Source organism: Trematomus bernacchii, unplaced genomic scaffold (assembly GCF_902827165.1).
Source record: "Trematomus bernacchii unplaced genomic scaffold, fTreBer1.1, whole genome shotgun sequence".
NCBI classification, from domain to species: Eukaryota; Metazoa; Chordata; class Actinopteri; order Perciformes; family Nototheniidae; genus Trematomus; species Trematomus bernacchii.
In genome coordinates, this window is record NW_022987664.1 from 372,060 (window position 1) to 389,708 (window position 17,649).

Genomic DNA, 17,649 nt, shown 5'->3' on the forward strand with positions numbered 1-17,649 from the left:
ACTTTAAAGAGTCCTCTCCTGCTGATGTTCAGGTGTATATCAGTATGTAGTGTCTCTACTTTAAAGAGTCCTCTCCTGCTGATATACACCTGAACATCAGCAGGAGAGGACTCTTTAAAGTAGAGACACTACATACTGATCTGCAGAAAATGGTCTTACCCTCTCTGCTGGACTGAGAGTTGAAGGCACTAGGTGGCACCAATGCAGTGCCCAGTATTATGCAGCTTTTAAGATAATGCAAATGCGTGCATGCGGACACACACACACACACACACACACACACACACACACACACACACACACATACACATACACATACACATACACACACACACACACACACACACACACACACACACACACACACACACACACACACACACACACACACACAGACACAGACACAGACACACACACACACACACACAGGTTGTAATGGCTCCTAAAGTCTGTGTCCCTCAGTGTCTCCATGACTGCAGCTGAGGTTGTGTTTTCAGATGCTTTTGAACACATCATGTTCTGTCATTATTGTACCATTACCCTCTCCGTCGTCTATGAAACGGGGTTAGCTTTGTTTGAACACACTTTGGAAGTACACACATGGATGCACATTACACCCCCTCTCACACACACACACATATAAGCAGTGTGTATAAACTACATATTTAAAAGCCATCCGTTTCCTTGTCCTCTACGGAAAGAAAAACTCAATATTTGTCTTTAAATGTCATTGGAAGGAAGGTGCAGATAAAAAAAACGCATTATCTCTGTCATGTTAAATTACATGCAGCGTGTATGAGCGGCAGCAGCATTGAAGATGTGAAGGTTTACAGTAGAAAGGTGATAAACCTGCACCACCTGTAGAGTTCTTTGATGTGAAGAAATATCTAACAGATGACAGCAGACAGAGACTCACTAGAAGAGGAGACAGTGTCTGTAAGGTATTAGTCTTTGCATGGTCCATTTGAACTTGTATGTGCTTTAAAGTGCATCAAGGCAAACTAAATTGCATCCTATATTAATGTTTTTAAAACTAATATGAGTCTGGCTCTCTGTCCTTTACTTTGTATCCCTACATATGTTTGAACGCTGGTCACTTTTGGCTCTCCATTATAAGTCTAACATGATTTAAAAGTAAAAAAGATATGTCTGCAAATTTGCAAAAATCCTGTAGAAATGTAACAGTCATCAGATTATTTGTATGTAACTGTAAGGGAATACTTATACTCTGCAGACTCTCTGGATACAGGAGGAGATGCTTGTTAAACCCTGTGGAGATAACGCCTTATTAATCAGTCTATATGGTAGGAATATATATTTGTAAAGTACACAAAACTGTCTTTATTCCATCCTTAGCAGCTTGTCGGCTTCAGAAAGCAGCAGCCGTGACACAAAACACTCAGGAGGTAACTGAGAGTTTGAAGAGGTTAAGCACCTGCTTCAAACTCCTTAAAGGTGAATAAAAGGCATTAGTTTAAGATATATTGAACACAGACACATTAAGGTATGTACAAGTGCAGCTAAGTGTGTAGAAGTCCTCAACCATTCACATAGTGTTGTTTAAAGACACAGATTAAGACCTTTACCTATAGTGTTATCAATCTCCTTTTTTACCTAAGGACCTCTGCAAAACACACTAACACTGGTTCAGTAGTTTACATGTCTTACCCTTTATAAAGTCCATTTATTGTAGGAATGTAACACTGACAACGTCTAGGCATCCTCGTCAAATGACAGAAGGATTAAAACACATTACAGTGATCTATTTTAGCATCGATACAAGGTTTTAAAGCCCATGTGTGAAGCCATTATTTAAACCAAACAACCTCTCAGGGTTGAACCTCTGATATTATAAATCCGCCTTCTTCACATCTGCTCTGAGTTTAGTCTGCCTCTCCTCTCTCTCACACATTTGTCCAGATTTCAAAGTCAGTTGTAAGCATGAATGATTGCAGGTCTCACAGTGTGTGTGTGTGTGTGTGTGTGTGTGTGTGTGTGTGTGTGTGTGTGTGTGTGTGTGTGTGTGTGTGTGTGTGTGTGTGTGTGTGTGTGTGTGTGTGTGTGTGTGTGTGTGTGTGTGTGTGTGTGTGTGTGTGTGTGTGTGTGTGTGTGTGTGTGTGTGTGTTCAATCATGCCTTGGCAGCAGTGTGTTTGGACTTAAAACACGCTGTAGAGAAGCTCTGATGTGACGGGGTTCATAGTTTAACACAAGTTGGTGTTTTTTATAATTAAAAGGAATGTGTGCATTACTGCCAAACACTGTCAAGTCCTCATCATCAGAATAACGTTTATCGCCAGGTACGTTTACACATACTAGGAATTTTCTTTGGTGTCCGGTGGTGCGAACATAAACAATCATAAAAAGTAAGTTACAAAATAAGTATTTTTTAGAAACAATTCAGCATTAAGAAAGGATGATGAAGACAAGTATGTACACCACATTGAAATGTAACTATACAAATAACCCTAACACTTAGGAGAATGAGTATGTGGCAAACTACAATGTATTATATTTTAAAGTGGTGGGAAAAAATGTCCAAAAAGCAGTCAGAGAGTTGAGCATGATCATGGCTCACAGAATTGAACAAGATGTTGTCATGCCTAAATAATGTAATGGTTTGTTAGGATTCATAATCTGCCACCTCTAAAAGTCTGAAATGTGGTTCAGCGTAGGCAACTAGAAGTACTTTATTTAGTTTACATAAAGCCAATGTCGGCCTGTCGTCTCTGACATACTGACGTTGTTGGATTAGAAAACAAAACATCATCCACAACGCACACATATCTCATATTCCCGTTCATTCGTACAGAAACAGGAGATACATTGTTGTTTATTATTGCATGTCTTCAAATGTCTATATGACTGTGGACAGAGCAGCTACAACGTTAGCTTAGCCTAATCACTCGATCTCCATATAAAAAAAAAACGTGCATATTAAAAGTGTTTTGTCCAGTCGTCTTGCGTACACACTTACATAAGATAAGATGAGATGTTCTATATTGATCCCAAATAGGGGAAATAGTTGCATTGCAGCAGCATACAAATCAAGGCATTGCACATAAGTAGAAATAAACAAGTCTAGATAATACTGTATACACGTGGCAAAAGCATTAATAGCTTTCTGTAGGTATTTCGTCATCATTTTGATTTGTGTATTACATTTTAGTCACGGCAAAATCTGGAGATAAGCCCCGCCTCCTCGCAAGTGCAACTGCAGTAGTAAACACAACTGATGACACGGTAAAACTTCCAGAACATATACCCAAAAATGAGGTTCCTCCAAACCTGATTTTATGTTTTGGTATTTGGCGATCCTTTACTAACAACTGTGTTACTCAAATGTACAACGTATTGCTGGATGAGAAACTGTTATATGAAAGTAGAAAGAAAATAGACACCAGCGTTATCATTAAATAACTACATCTGACAACTGAAGGCACTGCTGAACCTTACGAATGAACACAAATACAGAATAAAGCCATGTCAGAAGCTTGTCCAGACATTAATGTGAGCGTCCATCCATTGAGTGTTTTGGTTCAGTTCACGCTGTCATATTGAACATCCAGTCAATTGATGAGAAGAAACGTTGCTATTTAATGAGTTTGCCCCGAGTCAGGCTGGACAAAAGCTTTAATGAACCGCTGTCATAGTGTATCTCACTCTAACGTCTAATTAGGGGACGTCCCACCACTGATATCACTAACACCAGAGGAAAAACACCAGTGAACACCAGTCAGAGCGCTTTCTGCCCTCAGGAGACAGCCTCACAGTCCAATTCATATCATAATTAGTGCACAAAATACGACTGAATGATTATTCAAAATCTGGATGCAGGGCAATGCAAAGGGGTCGATTTGTCATATCCAGTATCTCCACTACATATGATTAGATATCCTCTTATTGTGCAACCCAGTCTCACGGCATTTCGTGTTATTAGTCACGAAATTAATTTAATCTATTGATTCGTGTTCACCAACACGATTTTCACCTTTTTTTCGTGTTACACAGAACGATTTTAAATGCAATGTATTTCTATTGGTAGTATATTTCGTGCCTGCAACACGTGTTTTTGTCCGGTCGGGTCTTGGAAGACCAGAAGCTGTGTGGTTCATAAAAACATGTTCTTACTCAATATCTTACCCTAAGCCTAACCCTATCCCTTTTATTTTAAATTGTATAATGTCTGAGTTTTGTTGCCGTCAGTGAGGAAAAGAAATGGCTCAGAGCCTCAGAATACTGAGATTTCCTTCTAATTAGTTATTATTTGGTGCAGGCACGAAACATACTACCAATATAAATACATTGCTTCTAAAATCGTTCTGTGTCAGAATACTTAAATCTGTATTTTTTTAAATGTCTTTTTCCTTCTAATTTGTTATTATTTACATTGCTTTTAAAATCGTTCTGTGTGACACGAAGAAAATGGCGAAATTGTGTTGGTGAACACGAATCAATAGATTAATTTCGTGACTATAACACGAAATGCCGTGAGACTGTGTTGTATTGTGCTAATTGTTAGAGACATGTTTACTTATGACACACATATTTTTAGACTCTTTGCCTTCTCCCGCCAAACGTTACATGTTCATCTTTTTCTGTTGGCGGTTTAAACTGAAGAACGGTTTAGACTCTTGAGACAATGTATTCCCAGTTCACACAGATATTAGGCCTAGTTTATACAGCCCTATTAAGCCTGTTGGTGTTTTCCCTTTCCTGTAGTGTGTTAATATAGAAACAGGTCTGCACTGCAAATCTAACCATAGGGTGTTAATAATAAGTTGTCTTTGAATTAGAGAGCCACACATTTGGCGATGGCTAGCGACATAGCTAACATTTGATAGCTAGTTTGATAGATGGGTAGCTTAGGTAAGTTGCTAACTAGGTAGATAGCGAACGTTTGCAGCTGGATCTACAGACAGATAGATAGATAGATAACGTTCGCTAGCTAAATAGCTACGATCGCAAGCTTGATAGCTAATGTTTGATAGCTAGGTTGTTAGATGGGTAGCTTAGGTAAGTTGCTAAATAGGTAGATAGCAAACGTTTTCAACATGATCTACAGATAGACAGACAGATAGATAGATAGATAGATAGATAGATAGACAGGTAGGTAGGTAGGTAGGTAGGTAGGTAGGTAGGTAGGTAGGTAGGTAGGTAGGTAGGTAGGTAGGTAGGTATGTAGATAGGTAGGTGGGTGGATGGATGGATGGATGGATGGATGGATGGATAGATAGATAGATAGATAGATAGATACAGTAGATGTTTGCAGGCTAAAATAGCACACTGACAGATTAATAGGTTAACTTTTCTTATAACTGTCTCTCCTTCTGGCCGTGAGAGTTATTCTAATCTGTCCACATGAGCTTTAGTCTGACCAGCTCATATGTTGTGGTACTTTTTGTAGCTCCTCATAGTCGTAGCCATTTACAAAAGACACAACGGAGTTATTAAAATGTCCTCATATATGAGATTTTGGGCCATTTTCATATGTCATCCTGCCAGTCACTAACAAGGGATGGATGTGGTTCTGTTAAACCACTGCATAGGCACAGTGTAGCTGTAAATTATATTTAATCAAATATATTGTTTACATTGCTGCTAGTGCTAAACTGGATGCACTAACACATAGGCCTAGACTTTGAACCGGAAGTGGGGAAAGGGACAGGGCTCAACCAGAATCAGAATCAGTGTGTATGGGATGCATACATAAACGTACATAACAATTAAACCAAAAACACAGATAGAAAACTATTTTAAGAAAACTATAATAACATTAACACATATTTAAATATATAGTGAAATATAGCAGTATTTACATTGAATATGGTTGAAATCGTGGAAATGGAATTGGAATAAAATATGTGCAGTAATGAAAAACAAGATATTGTATACATTGTGGGCATTAATGTAATAGTCTATGATGTGGCTGATAAGGCATATAATAATGTATAATACTAAGGTGAATGTATAATAAATGAATGAGGGTTATTGAAAGGGAAAAACAAAGACCAACTAACAAAACTTGAATGACTCTTACACACATTTGACCACCAGTTTAGTGTCAGTATGCCCCTTCTTTTTCCCCATGCACACCTCCTTTAAAAATGCATTGATTTCCATGAGTGTCCTTGCATTTTGTGCACGCTTTGACTCAGTAAATCGTCTCCAGAAAAAGTATCCATCCCTCAGATCACTGTGTCAGGGAGCTTCTAATAAATGGGGGTCACCTGACCTCATGCATACATTACCTCCAGGTTACCTTGACCTCCATTCAGTCCTGAAGGTGCTGTTTACTCACCTGTTATCTCAGCAAGGTGATGATGCAGGTGTTGCAAATGGAGAATAATGAGTTGTTAACAAGCATTAAATGAAAGCTCAGCGAGATATTCTGACAAAGTGACTCTGTAGGTGAGTTCACGTTGTGTTTTTTTAGGGTATTTAATCGAGGCAGACTGCTGGAATATCAGATAACGTTGGCTTCCTCTTCTCCTTCTCAGTGTTTTTTTGTTTCAGGCTGAATCAGCGTACGTATTATGGTAATAAGATCACCCATCTGTGAACCGGAGGAATTGCCACGGACTATTTCTATTCCCTTCTCTTCTGGGGATTGTTAATACCTTTAGTGATACCTTGATGCAATTCATCCAGAGTGGGGAATTCTCACTCGTACGCGTGTAATCGAGTTTGCCTAAGTGAAACTGCAGTCAGATTTCTCAGAAGGGATTTGTAATTAGCCGAGATGAACTTTGTTGCCGCTCTGCTTCCTAACAGCCTTGAAATCAGACATATTGGAAACACACAGAGGGAGGATTGATGGGAGACTTTTGTGATGTAATCTAATCTGTTCACACACTAACACACACCTGTAAACACATGCATTCAAGGGCAGGTGGATGTGAACTACTAACACATGCACAGCTGGGTTGGGAGGGTTAATTACAAATGAATTCAATTACCTGTAACAAAATGTCACCTAAAGCAAATATCATTAAGATGTTTTTCACTGAAGTGTATTATGTAAGACAACAGAACAATGTGACCTTTTTTGTAAGAAAATGAAAGTGAGATTTTCTTTGTAAAAAGTGAGATTTTTGGGAAAAAGACAGAGCCTTCAGTGTGGCAGCCCCCACCCATCCCCACGCTTGACCCCTTCAAAAGGGCCCTCAAGACCCATCTGTTTGCTAAGGCCTTTGGCCCCTAATCTATCTGTTGTTTTGTCTGACTGTTTGTCTGACTGCCTTTTGTTATGTCTGTTTCTACTCCTGTGCTTCTGTAAAGCGACCTTGGGTCTCATGAAAGGCGCTATATAAATCCAAGCTATTATTATTATTGAACAAATAAAACAGATCAAATAGTGCAGGAACATAGAGGCCTAGTCCTAAACATTTAATTAAATGGCTATCATTTCATTAAAAGACAGTTTGCAGGATCAAGCCATTACATTATAGTCATTTGATTAAATGTTTAGGACTCTGATTCTGATGTGCAAGTAAATACAAATCAAATAGAAATAGTGCATTATGTGTATCGGATGCATTGGGAGGCAAACACACACACATATGCACACACTCCCATTAAAAAACCCAAACACTGAAGCCTTATGGGATAAACAAGAAGCAGCAAGTCTGCCTTTGAGCGAGGGAGGAAGATATCGTCTTTGATCTGATATCATCTGCGGCTCGGGCTAAATTGCCTTGAAGATGAACAAAACAAGAGTGTTTGTCAAACATAATTCTGCTTTGGTCTCGGTGACGCTCCGGGATTGTAAAAGCTGAGAGGAAGGTGGTAACTTCACATCTTTATCTGCAGTGTGACATAAAGGTTCTCTGCTTTGTTGAAAAAGCTCTTCACAGAATCTCTGCTGACGGATCAGTGTTAGACAGCAGCAGATTACCTGTTCCACCACTGGAGGGTTTGATATATTATAATGGAGCATTTTTACAGTGTTTGAAAGACTCTCCTCTGCTGCCTCACAGCCTCTTTGACTGATGCAGTTATTGAATACACTGGATACAGGAATGTCTTAAGTAGCTACGATACTGTGAAAAGAGCCATCCTGCATAATACCTATTTTTACTTTTGATAATATAACATTTTGATGATATAAACAGTGTTCATTCATAAGCCTGAGCTTTTTCAGAATTGTGATTTTTGTTTTGTTTTCTGACTTTCTTCAAAATTCTGACTTTTTTTTCTTAATCCTGACTTTTTTCAGAATTTTGACTTTTTTCAAAATTCTGACTTTTTTCAGAATTTCCTCAGAATTGCATTTTTTGTTTGTTTTATTATGTCAGAACATTTTCTGACATCCGCATTTTTCCTCAAAACTCTGACTTTAACTACTAACTACGATTCTGTGAAAAGAGCCATTGTACATAATGCGTATTTTAAATTAAAACAAATGCCTCAAATAACAGCAATATAACAACCATTTAGTTAATACATAGGCATAGCAAAGGCATGTATGTTATTTTGTGAAAGTAACCTAATTATGTAAACGTTGATTTATGTTATTATACAGGCAGCGGCTCTGACTGCTGGCTAAGCAGAAGAGCAAATTAAAAACGTTAATTTACACACTCACTCACACACACTCTCTCACACACACACACACACACACACCTACACACACACACACAGTCTAACACACACACACACACACACCCACACACACTCTAACACACTCAAACGGCCCATCTTTTACTGTTTCACTCTCCCTCAACACAAGGTGACAGTCAGCACTATGACCACACACACACACACACACACACACATATTTTTACTTTTGATAATATAACACCATTTCAATGATATAGACATTGTTAACAATATTAAATAGCAACATGGTCAACCTTCATTACAGTGTAGGGGTGTCACATGTTGTATTTAAATTCCAAATTGACTAAAAAGGAACCTCCTAAAAGCATTGCTGTCGTATCTCAGAAATCTTTCCTACCTACTTGCACGTCCAAAGAGAAGAGCAACTCTAGCCTGGATGAACACACACACAAAAGCAGCAGAGTTTATTTCTGTGTGTCGCTGGTTGCCAAATTTGCAGTGAAACAGAACATCACATTCCCCACTTGCAATTAAAGAAAAAGCTGCATGTATATTTTAAAATATATTTAAGTCTAATGACTTCATGCTTTGCACTGTTGTCTGATGGACAAACAACTATATGGAAACATCCCAGTGTGAAAAAACATCCACTTTCACAAGCTTTGCCTGCCTGAGTCTGTTTTAACCTGAGCTGTCCTTGGATGCATCACACACACACACACACACACACACACACACACACACACACACACACACACACACACACACACACACACACACACACACACACACACACACACACCTGGAACACCCTGCAGGTTTAGCACTCAGCAGTCACGCGGATTAACTTAAAAAATATCCTCTCACCCCGTTATCCTCTCATGGCCTCAGAGCTTCTGTTTCTCTCCCTTCCTCGTTCCCTTCCTCCCTTCCTCACCTCCTCGTTGTTCCCTTCCTCACCTCCTCGTTGTTCCCTTCCTCCCCCTCCTCGTCGTTCCCTTCCTCACCTCCTCGTTGTTCCCTTCCTCCCCCTCCTCATCGTTCCCTTCCTCACCTCCTCGTCGCTCCCTTCCTCCCCCTCCTCGTCGTTCCCTTCCTCCCTTCCTCGTTGCTCCATTCCTCGTTGTTCCCTTCCTCCCCCATCAGAAAGGAGAGACAAGGTGACCCAGTGTGTCTCCTGCTGTCCGTCCAGATGTTGAATCACTGTGATCGTCGGCCATTGTGTCTCTCTGACAAAGAGCCGCTTTCAGAAATGATTAAGGCTCTGATAGAACACGATGATTTAGAGGTGGCCTCATGCTCTATTGATCCAACGTTAGTATGTCTAAGTAAATGGCATTGTGACAGTCATATTTATAAAACATTTATGTACACACATGTGCTGTTGTTGTCCTTGCTTAAAGGTCTTTGAGCAGATACTCCTCCACTGTAGTGTCATTTATCTAACTGAGTATCGACTCAAGGTCATCGTCTCGCATGTTTTTACTTTCATAACTCTGACTATGATTCTTGTTTTCATCAAAAAAACGAGACAGAGTAAAAGTTTTATTTGGAATTGGCATCCTTACAAAAATAAACCATAAATTGAAATCCCAACTAATAACTTTATTGCTAACACATGTCAACCAAACTGATTATTTGACTGCCTTTTGTCACTTTTTTCTGTGTTAATGTTGTTGTGTCTCCGTATAGATTAGTTTTATCCGTGTTTATGTGTTTTTTCCTCACCTCTCTTTCTCTATCTCTCTGTCCCTAGACAACCTGTTAATTGATTACCAGTTCACCTTCAGTTTGCTTCAGGAAGACGACCGTCACTACACCAGCATCAACTTCATGGCTACACCTGAACAGGTAACACAGCAGGGCATTGGTACCTGTCATTTGGAATGTTTGTTTGTATACTTGTATGAAATGTTCTTAATCATTTATTTTCCAGATCTTTTTTACTTCAGTATTCTGACTTTCAAATAAATAATTCTGACTTTTTTTCTAATATTCTAACATTTTAGAAAAAAGTCAGATTTTAAAGTTACTCTTCTTTTTTTTGAAAAATTATTCTCAAAACTCTGACTGTATTCAGAATTCTGAATGTTTCCGAATTCTGACTTTTAAAAAAATTCTGACTTTTTCTCTCGAAATTCTGACTTTTTCTCAAAATGCTGACTTTTTTCTAAAATTCTGACTTTTTTCTAAAATTCTGACTTTTTTCTAATATTCAGATTTTTCTTTAAATCAGATTTTTTCAAACAGACACGCCTCAGTATCAAACATTTATGACACTATAATGATCCAAACATCAGGCAACAAATGGTTGTTTTTCAATAGTTTTAAGGGTTTTGTTGCAATACTTAGACAGAGACATGATCACATGACACAAAGGCCTGTAAATGGAGCAGGGCATCATGTGTTCATCACAACGTTTGCCAAAAGTAGTTTTTTAAAAGAAGACGTAGAAGTGTTTTTTGTGTAATATAATCTGCTGTCAACACTAAGAGACATCTACATTCTCAAGATGTGTCTGGCCTGTTTTTCCTCCTCTGAGCCTGAAGGTGTGTGCAGATGCAACTCAGAGTTGAATTTCCGGGCAACATTGCAGACAAAATCAATCGAACGGTGCCAAGAGAGGCCAATAGATTCAGAAACGCTCCAAGGTGATACGAGTGGAGGCGGAGACGGAGAGGCTAAAGTTAAAAATATGTTTGCAGAGAAATCCCCCGCTGGGCTTCGTGAATACACGAGAAACTGCAGAAGAGGTCTGGAGGAAAACAAGTTAAACTGTATATACTGTCAGGAAGTTTTCCATCAACTAAGAACTCAATACAGCGGTCAATACAAATAAGACAGAATGAATTAGCTTTGTGTCTGAATGCATCTCAAGCCTTTTGGTTTCCCTGTGTCCAACTTTAATCCACTCTTCATGCAGCTCAGTGATACCCCGATGTTAAGCATCTTTTGACGTCCATCTAATTGAATCTAATCATGATTCCTGTAGCACACAACAGATGCACCAAAGACAGAAAATAGTTAGAAAATAGGTAAAGATGTTACAGTGTGTGTGAGTTTACAAAGAGTGCCACAGTGACGCGTCCTAAAACACGGAAGTAAACTTCTTCCGGTTCCTTCGACAAAAACGCAATGCAATTTCTCCATAGGGTTTTGGAAAATAGCTGGAAATAAGGTCTGTGGTTGAGACACATTTAAGAGACGGATCACGTTTTGTTCAGCCGGATAATCTCCACATGTCTACCCTACTTTTATCATTTTCGAATCATAAATCTAGTCGCCAGAAGCAAAATGCTAACGTTATGCTATAAAGGAACTACAGCAGGGTCGCTGCTTCAACGTCACGCCAACTTAAGATCCATATTCAAACATACAGATTCTAAATGGTACGAGTTGAAGCGTTTGTTTGAACAGTTTGCAGGAGGCAGGGACTTGCTTTCAAGCAGAACACGGGGGAAAACAAACTTAGCGGGAGTGTTTACGTGTTCGGCGTAATGACGTACAATGGCCTCGACAACTTCTGTAGTCCTATTCAGCCACTTGGTAACAACCATCGTTTTTCAGACACGTCAACTCTTCAGAAATCACCAGTGGGGTCACTGCTGATGGATTTAATGTCGTAGAACAAAACGTGATCCGTCTCTTCAATGTGTCTCAACCACAGACCTTACTTCCAGATATTTTCCTAAATCCTATGGAGAGATCCCATTGGTTTTTGTCGAAGGAACCGGAAGTGGTAAAATGCTAACTCACTTCCGGGTTTTAGGACGTGTCACTGTGGCACTCTATTGAAGCCAGTGGATATTTTGACGTGTGTTACTTTAACTCTTCGGTTTGTAAACAATTAATTGTATTTGGGATGGGTCGGGCTCCATACTAAAGCTCATATTAACAGTTAATAATAACTTTTGTCGGCCTACTTTTGGTTTTCCTTTGTCCAACTTTAATCCACTCATCATCCAGTTCAGTGATCCGAACCTACGTGTTTTTGTGTCTCTTTTTTAGGCAAACAAGAACCTGGACATGTCCATCAACGCCTCCAACAACTTTAACCTCAACATCACCTGGTCCCTAAGCTCAACAGGTAGAAAACATTTTGTATTTATACTTACACCTGCTTTATATTTTATTTAACCCTTGTGTTGTGTTCAAAAGCTGTTACCGTTTTTTTTTGTCAATTTTGACCCATGATTTATCTCAGTCCAAAACTCAAAAAAATAATGACTATCATCCAATATTGTTTTAACTACATCATTACTAACTTATTATGCATTCATAACCATACAATCCTGTTGTAATTTTATGGCCCCAAAAAACATTACACCACATATTTAAAGGGGACCTATCATGCAAAATGCACTTTTGTACGTCTTTTCTACATGAATATGTGTCCCCGGTGTTCCAGGGAACTCACCAAGTGTCAGAAAACACAACCCTCTCTATTTTCCTCCATACCCAAATCTCTAAAAAAGGGGCTGCAACGGATCTGATAAAAACTGATCCAGATTTGAACACTGTCCTGACGTCAGGACGGTGGCGCTACGGCTATTGGGCCAACTCCACCAATCAGGAGGAGACAGCCACGGCCATTGCCGTTCGAAAGCGCTGGAGACGCTGTAGTACATATGCCAGGCCTCTAGATGGTGCTGTTCTCACTGAATCTGCCCTTGCTAAAACAGAGCTAAAAAATGTCAAATTGAGCAAAATGAGGCATGGCTAAAATGCATGATCTGTTTGGTATTTTGAAAAAAAAAAAGTATAAATATGCCTTATATAGGTATGGTCCTACACTATATTATTCAAATATAGCATGATAGGTCCACTTTAAGTAAAACATGTGATTCAATTCACTCATTATATTTCCTATAGTGAAGACAGTGGATCATTACGTTATCTGACAATAATTGACTAATATTAGAATACATTCTCCCCAAAAAGGTTTCAAATTATTGTTACAGTGGATGAAGGGGGGGGGGGGGGTGTCTAAAGTCAAAGATGAATCTTGATTCGACCAAATTTGACCTCGAGTCACCCAAAACAATTCTGCTGGGTCTCCCCAGACCCCAACACCAAATTATACACTTTTTTTTTTAGAGACCTTCAGACTTCAAAATCAGTTTTGTCGTGTTTATATATCTGTTGTGGAGGATATCATGAAGCCTTGTTCCGATAAAAATAAACTAGAGCGTAGTTATTATATAATTTTAACTTGAAACGGGTCACGGGAGACCCGAACACGACATAAGGGTTAAGGTAAGATAAGATGGACTTTTATTAACCCCTTTGGGGAAATTCAGTAGTTTAACAGCAACAGGCTAAGGATGAAAAACAGGACAGCACAGATTCACACAGATTAATACAGTTCAAGAAACTAAGCCCACTAAAAAGTTAGAGTAGTGAGAAAATAGAGAAAAGACAAGAAAACGTAGAAACAAAGGAGAGCTGCTAAACACTTGTTTAATGCTATTTCACTCTATTTTGAGATATTTTAATTTTTAATTTTTTAGTCTTTTATTTCGCTATTGTACAATGCCTTGTCTTTTTATGCTGCTGCGACGCAAACATTTCCCAAATTGGGATCAATAAAGTTATTTTCTTTCTTATCTTATCTTAAACGTACAGTATGGCAAAATAAGTGATTTGACTTATTTCGGCTGATTAGAATATGGCCTTTGTTGACTTGTCTGCAATTAATTAATCATTGGGTTGATTAATGTGCTAATTATTTTCTTCAGTAGCCCCAAAAAGGTCAGTTTTGTACTGTTGTGTAATAAACAGTCGATCACTGGAAGGTTAAAAGTTCACTATCACATAAAAAGCAACAACGCTTCAAACGAAAATAAGCTGGTAGCATGTTTAGCATCTTATTGATCACTTATCAAAGAAGTTGCATGTTAAGAATCATTTCAGCTCTAATTGACGTCCATCTAAGGTGTCTATTGTGATTCCTGTAGCAAACAACAGAGGCACCAAAGACAGAAAGATAGTTTACAATAGTTTTGATCTGCTAATATTCAGTACAGTGCAAATACTATACATCTAAGTAGCTAGGTAAACATGTTACAGGTATGTTCACCTCAGCAAATTGCATGTGTGTGAGTTTACATTGAAGGCAGTGGATATTTGGACGTGTGTTACTCTTCAGTTTGTAATCAATGAATTTGTGATTGGTCGGTCTCCATACTAACGCCTGTGTTAAAAGTCAATAGAAACTCTTACTGCCTGAAGGGTAGACAAAGGTCCACAGAGATTCATAAAAACAAGTTAATTAAGACCGAAGCAATTACCTGTCAGTGTGCTATATAGCTAGCTATCGTTAGCTAACATAAGCTATGTCTAACTACCGAACTAATTAGCTAATAGTTTAAATAATGCATGATATCTAAATGATGCTTCCTCCCTCATTTCAGTAAAGATCTAACATCTACCGGTCTCTTTGAGCCAAGTGGATAAAGAACATTTGAAGCCAATATTCCCTTTAAAACGGCCATTAATCTTCATAACAGGGCAGTTTTCTGGCATTGCATTACCGTCTAATGAATTTGAAAGTAAGCTGTTATATAAAATGTAATTGTATGAAGAAATATCACACTATCTTTTATTGTTGGCCGCAGTCAGGGGCGGACTGGCCATCGGGACGTTCGGGACAAATCCCGATGGGCCGGTACTGAAGTGTACCCCCGTTGAAAATGTACTAGCGGTAATTACTTGCAGTACCGAGGTGGTCCGGCGGTACCGAAGTGGGCCGGTCGAGAGTCCCGGGCTGATTTGTAGTCCCAGTCCGCCCCTGGCCGCAGTCCTTAAGGGAAACGGTCAGATCTACTTCCTGTTTGCCTCCTGGGGAATCCCCCTCCTGACGAAACACATCAGAAGCTATTTAGAAATGTTTGGCATTAGGGCTGTTTTATACATCTTCCCCTTCTGATTGCAATTCAGATAAAAGCACTCTGCTTTCAACACTCAATGTCTTGGGGCCTCTTCAGTTTGGGACTGTTGGCTGTGTGTCTGTGAGTGTGTGTGTGAGAGTGTGTGTGTGAGTGTTTTAAAGCAGGAGGTGGAAATATCTGTTATTCACTTTGTCAGAAAAAGTCAAGCATTACACAGAAACTGCTGAAGGAAACTGAAATCGGACCACTTCAGCACTGGGGGAAATGTTAAAAGCCCACTCTGAGTTACTGCCAGGTGTCAACAAAACATTGTTTGTGTGAGATGAACGGCACATCGTTGACATTTACAAAATCTAGGCTGTTTCCACTGCAACCACTTTCTGTGTGAAAATATCTTTACAAGGACGCTGACGGTGAAAGAAGCTCTGCTCATTGTGATGCTCTCTCATGGCTAAAGGTTTACACTAAAGTTGTTTTTCTTGCTTTATTATTGCTACATATTCAGTGTAACATCAGTATAGAGTGGTGCAAAAACAAGGCCAGGTAACAACTTCCGGTTACCTCGCATCACAGTCAACAGATACTAGCTTGAAATAAGGTCTGTGGTTATAACAAGCTGAAGATATGTTAGCGCAACCCAGTCTCACGGCATTTCGTGTTATTAGTCACGAAATTAATTTAATCTATTGATTCGTGTTCATTAACACGATTTTCACCTTTTTTTCGTGTCACACAGAACGATTTGAAATGCAATGTATTTCTATTGGTAGTATGTTTCGTGCCTGCAACACGTCTTTTTGTCCGGTCGGGTCTTGGAAGACCAGAAGCTGTGTGGTTCATAAAAACATGTTCTTACTCAATATCTTACCCTAAGCCTAACCCTATCCCTTTTATTTTAAATTGTATAATGTCTGAGTTTTTTTGCCGTCAGTGAGGAAAAGAAATGGCTCAGAGCCTCAGAATACTGATAACTGTATTTTATGTCATCTTTTTTTCCTTCTAATTTGTTATTATTTACATTGCTTTTAAAATCGTTCTGTGTGACACGAAAAAAATGGCGAAATCGTGTTGGTGAACACGAATCAATAGATTAATTTTGTGACTATAACACGAAATGCCGTGAGACTGTGTTGGTTAGCGCTTTGTTTTATGCCAAAATACGTCACTAAATACCCCACTGGTGAATACAAAAATGACGGCCGTTAACAAGTGTCTGAATGAGACGACTAAACGTCATCACGCCCATTATTAGCCTTCTTTAGCTTACGTGAAGTCATGTGACCGTGCTGTATTTCCTTTATAGCCCAACATTAGCCGCCATTAGCTTAGCGGTGGTGACGTGAAGTCATGTGACCTTGCTGTAGTTCCTTTATAGCCCAACATTAGCCACCTTTAGCTTAGCGGTGGTGATGTGAAGTCATGTGACCGTGCTGTAGTTCCTTTATAGCCCAACATTAGCCGCCTTTAGCTTAGCGGTGGTGACGTGAAGTCATGTGACCGTGCTGTAGTTCCTTTATAGCCCAACATTAGCCTCCTTTAGCTTAGCGGTGGTGACGTGAAGTCATGTGACCGTGCTGTAGTTCCTTTATAGCCCAACATTAGCCTCCTTTAGCTTAGCGGTGGTGACGTGAAGTCATGTGACCGTGCTGTAGTTCCTTTATAGCCCAATATTAGCCGCCTTTAGCTTAGCGGTGGTGACGTGAAGTCATGTGACCGGGCTGTAGTTCCATTATAGCCTAGCGTTAGCTTTTAGATTTGTGTGGAGATTATCCTGTTGATCAAAGGGTGTAAGCGTCATAAACAATATGCCGAAATCCAATGGGAAAACCCCGCTGGCTTTTGTGGAAGGAACCCTTACGATGCTAACCTCTGGGTTGGCCTACACAAGTACTCGCTGTACCACTCTATTTTATCTCTAACAAAATATGTTCTTCATATTGATAAAATATATTATTTAACAGTCCTGCTCATTGATGTGTTACTTAAAGTATATTCAGTTTTAAATACTACTTCCGTTGCACTAAATATCCTGGGTCAGGTTGAAAACCAATGACAATGCTTTTCCTCTCTTACATCCTTCACTGAAAACAAGAAACACCTCCCCTAACTACTTTTAATATATTTGGTTTTCAGCGATAAATGAAGGTTGTTTAGCAGAAATACAATACCTTCCAACGTAACCCTGTCAGACTGTTTTTA

General features: G+C 39.2%; 1 protein-coding gene across 1 annotated transcript in view; it reads left to right on the plus strand.

Moving 5' to 3' along the window:
* LOC117487108 (attractin-like protein 1) overlaps positions 1–17,649 on the plus strand; it is a gene marked incomplete in the record, with an annotated part of 280,186 nt that overhangs the window by 126,282 nt on the left and 136,255 nt on the right. The window contains 2 exon segments of the mRNA XM_034135755.1: positions 10,317–10,411; positions 12,569–12,647. Coding sequence (XP_033991646.1) covers positions 10,317–10,411; positions 12,569–12,647 — 174 coding nt within the window.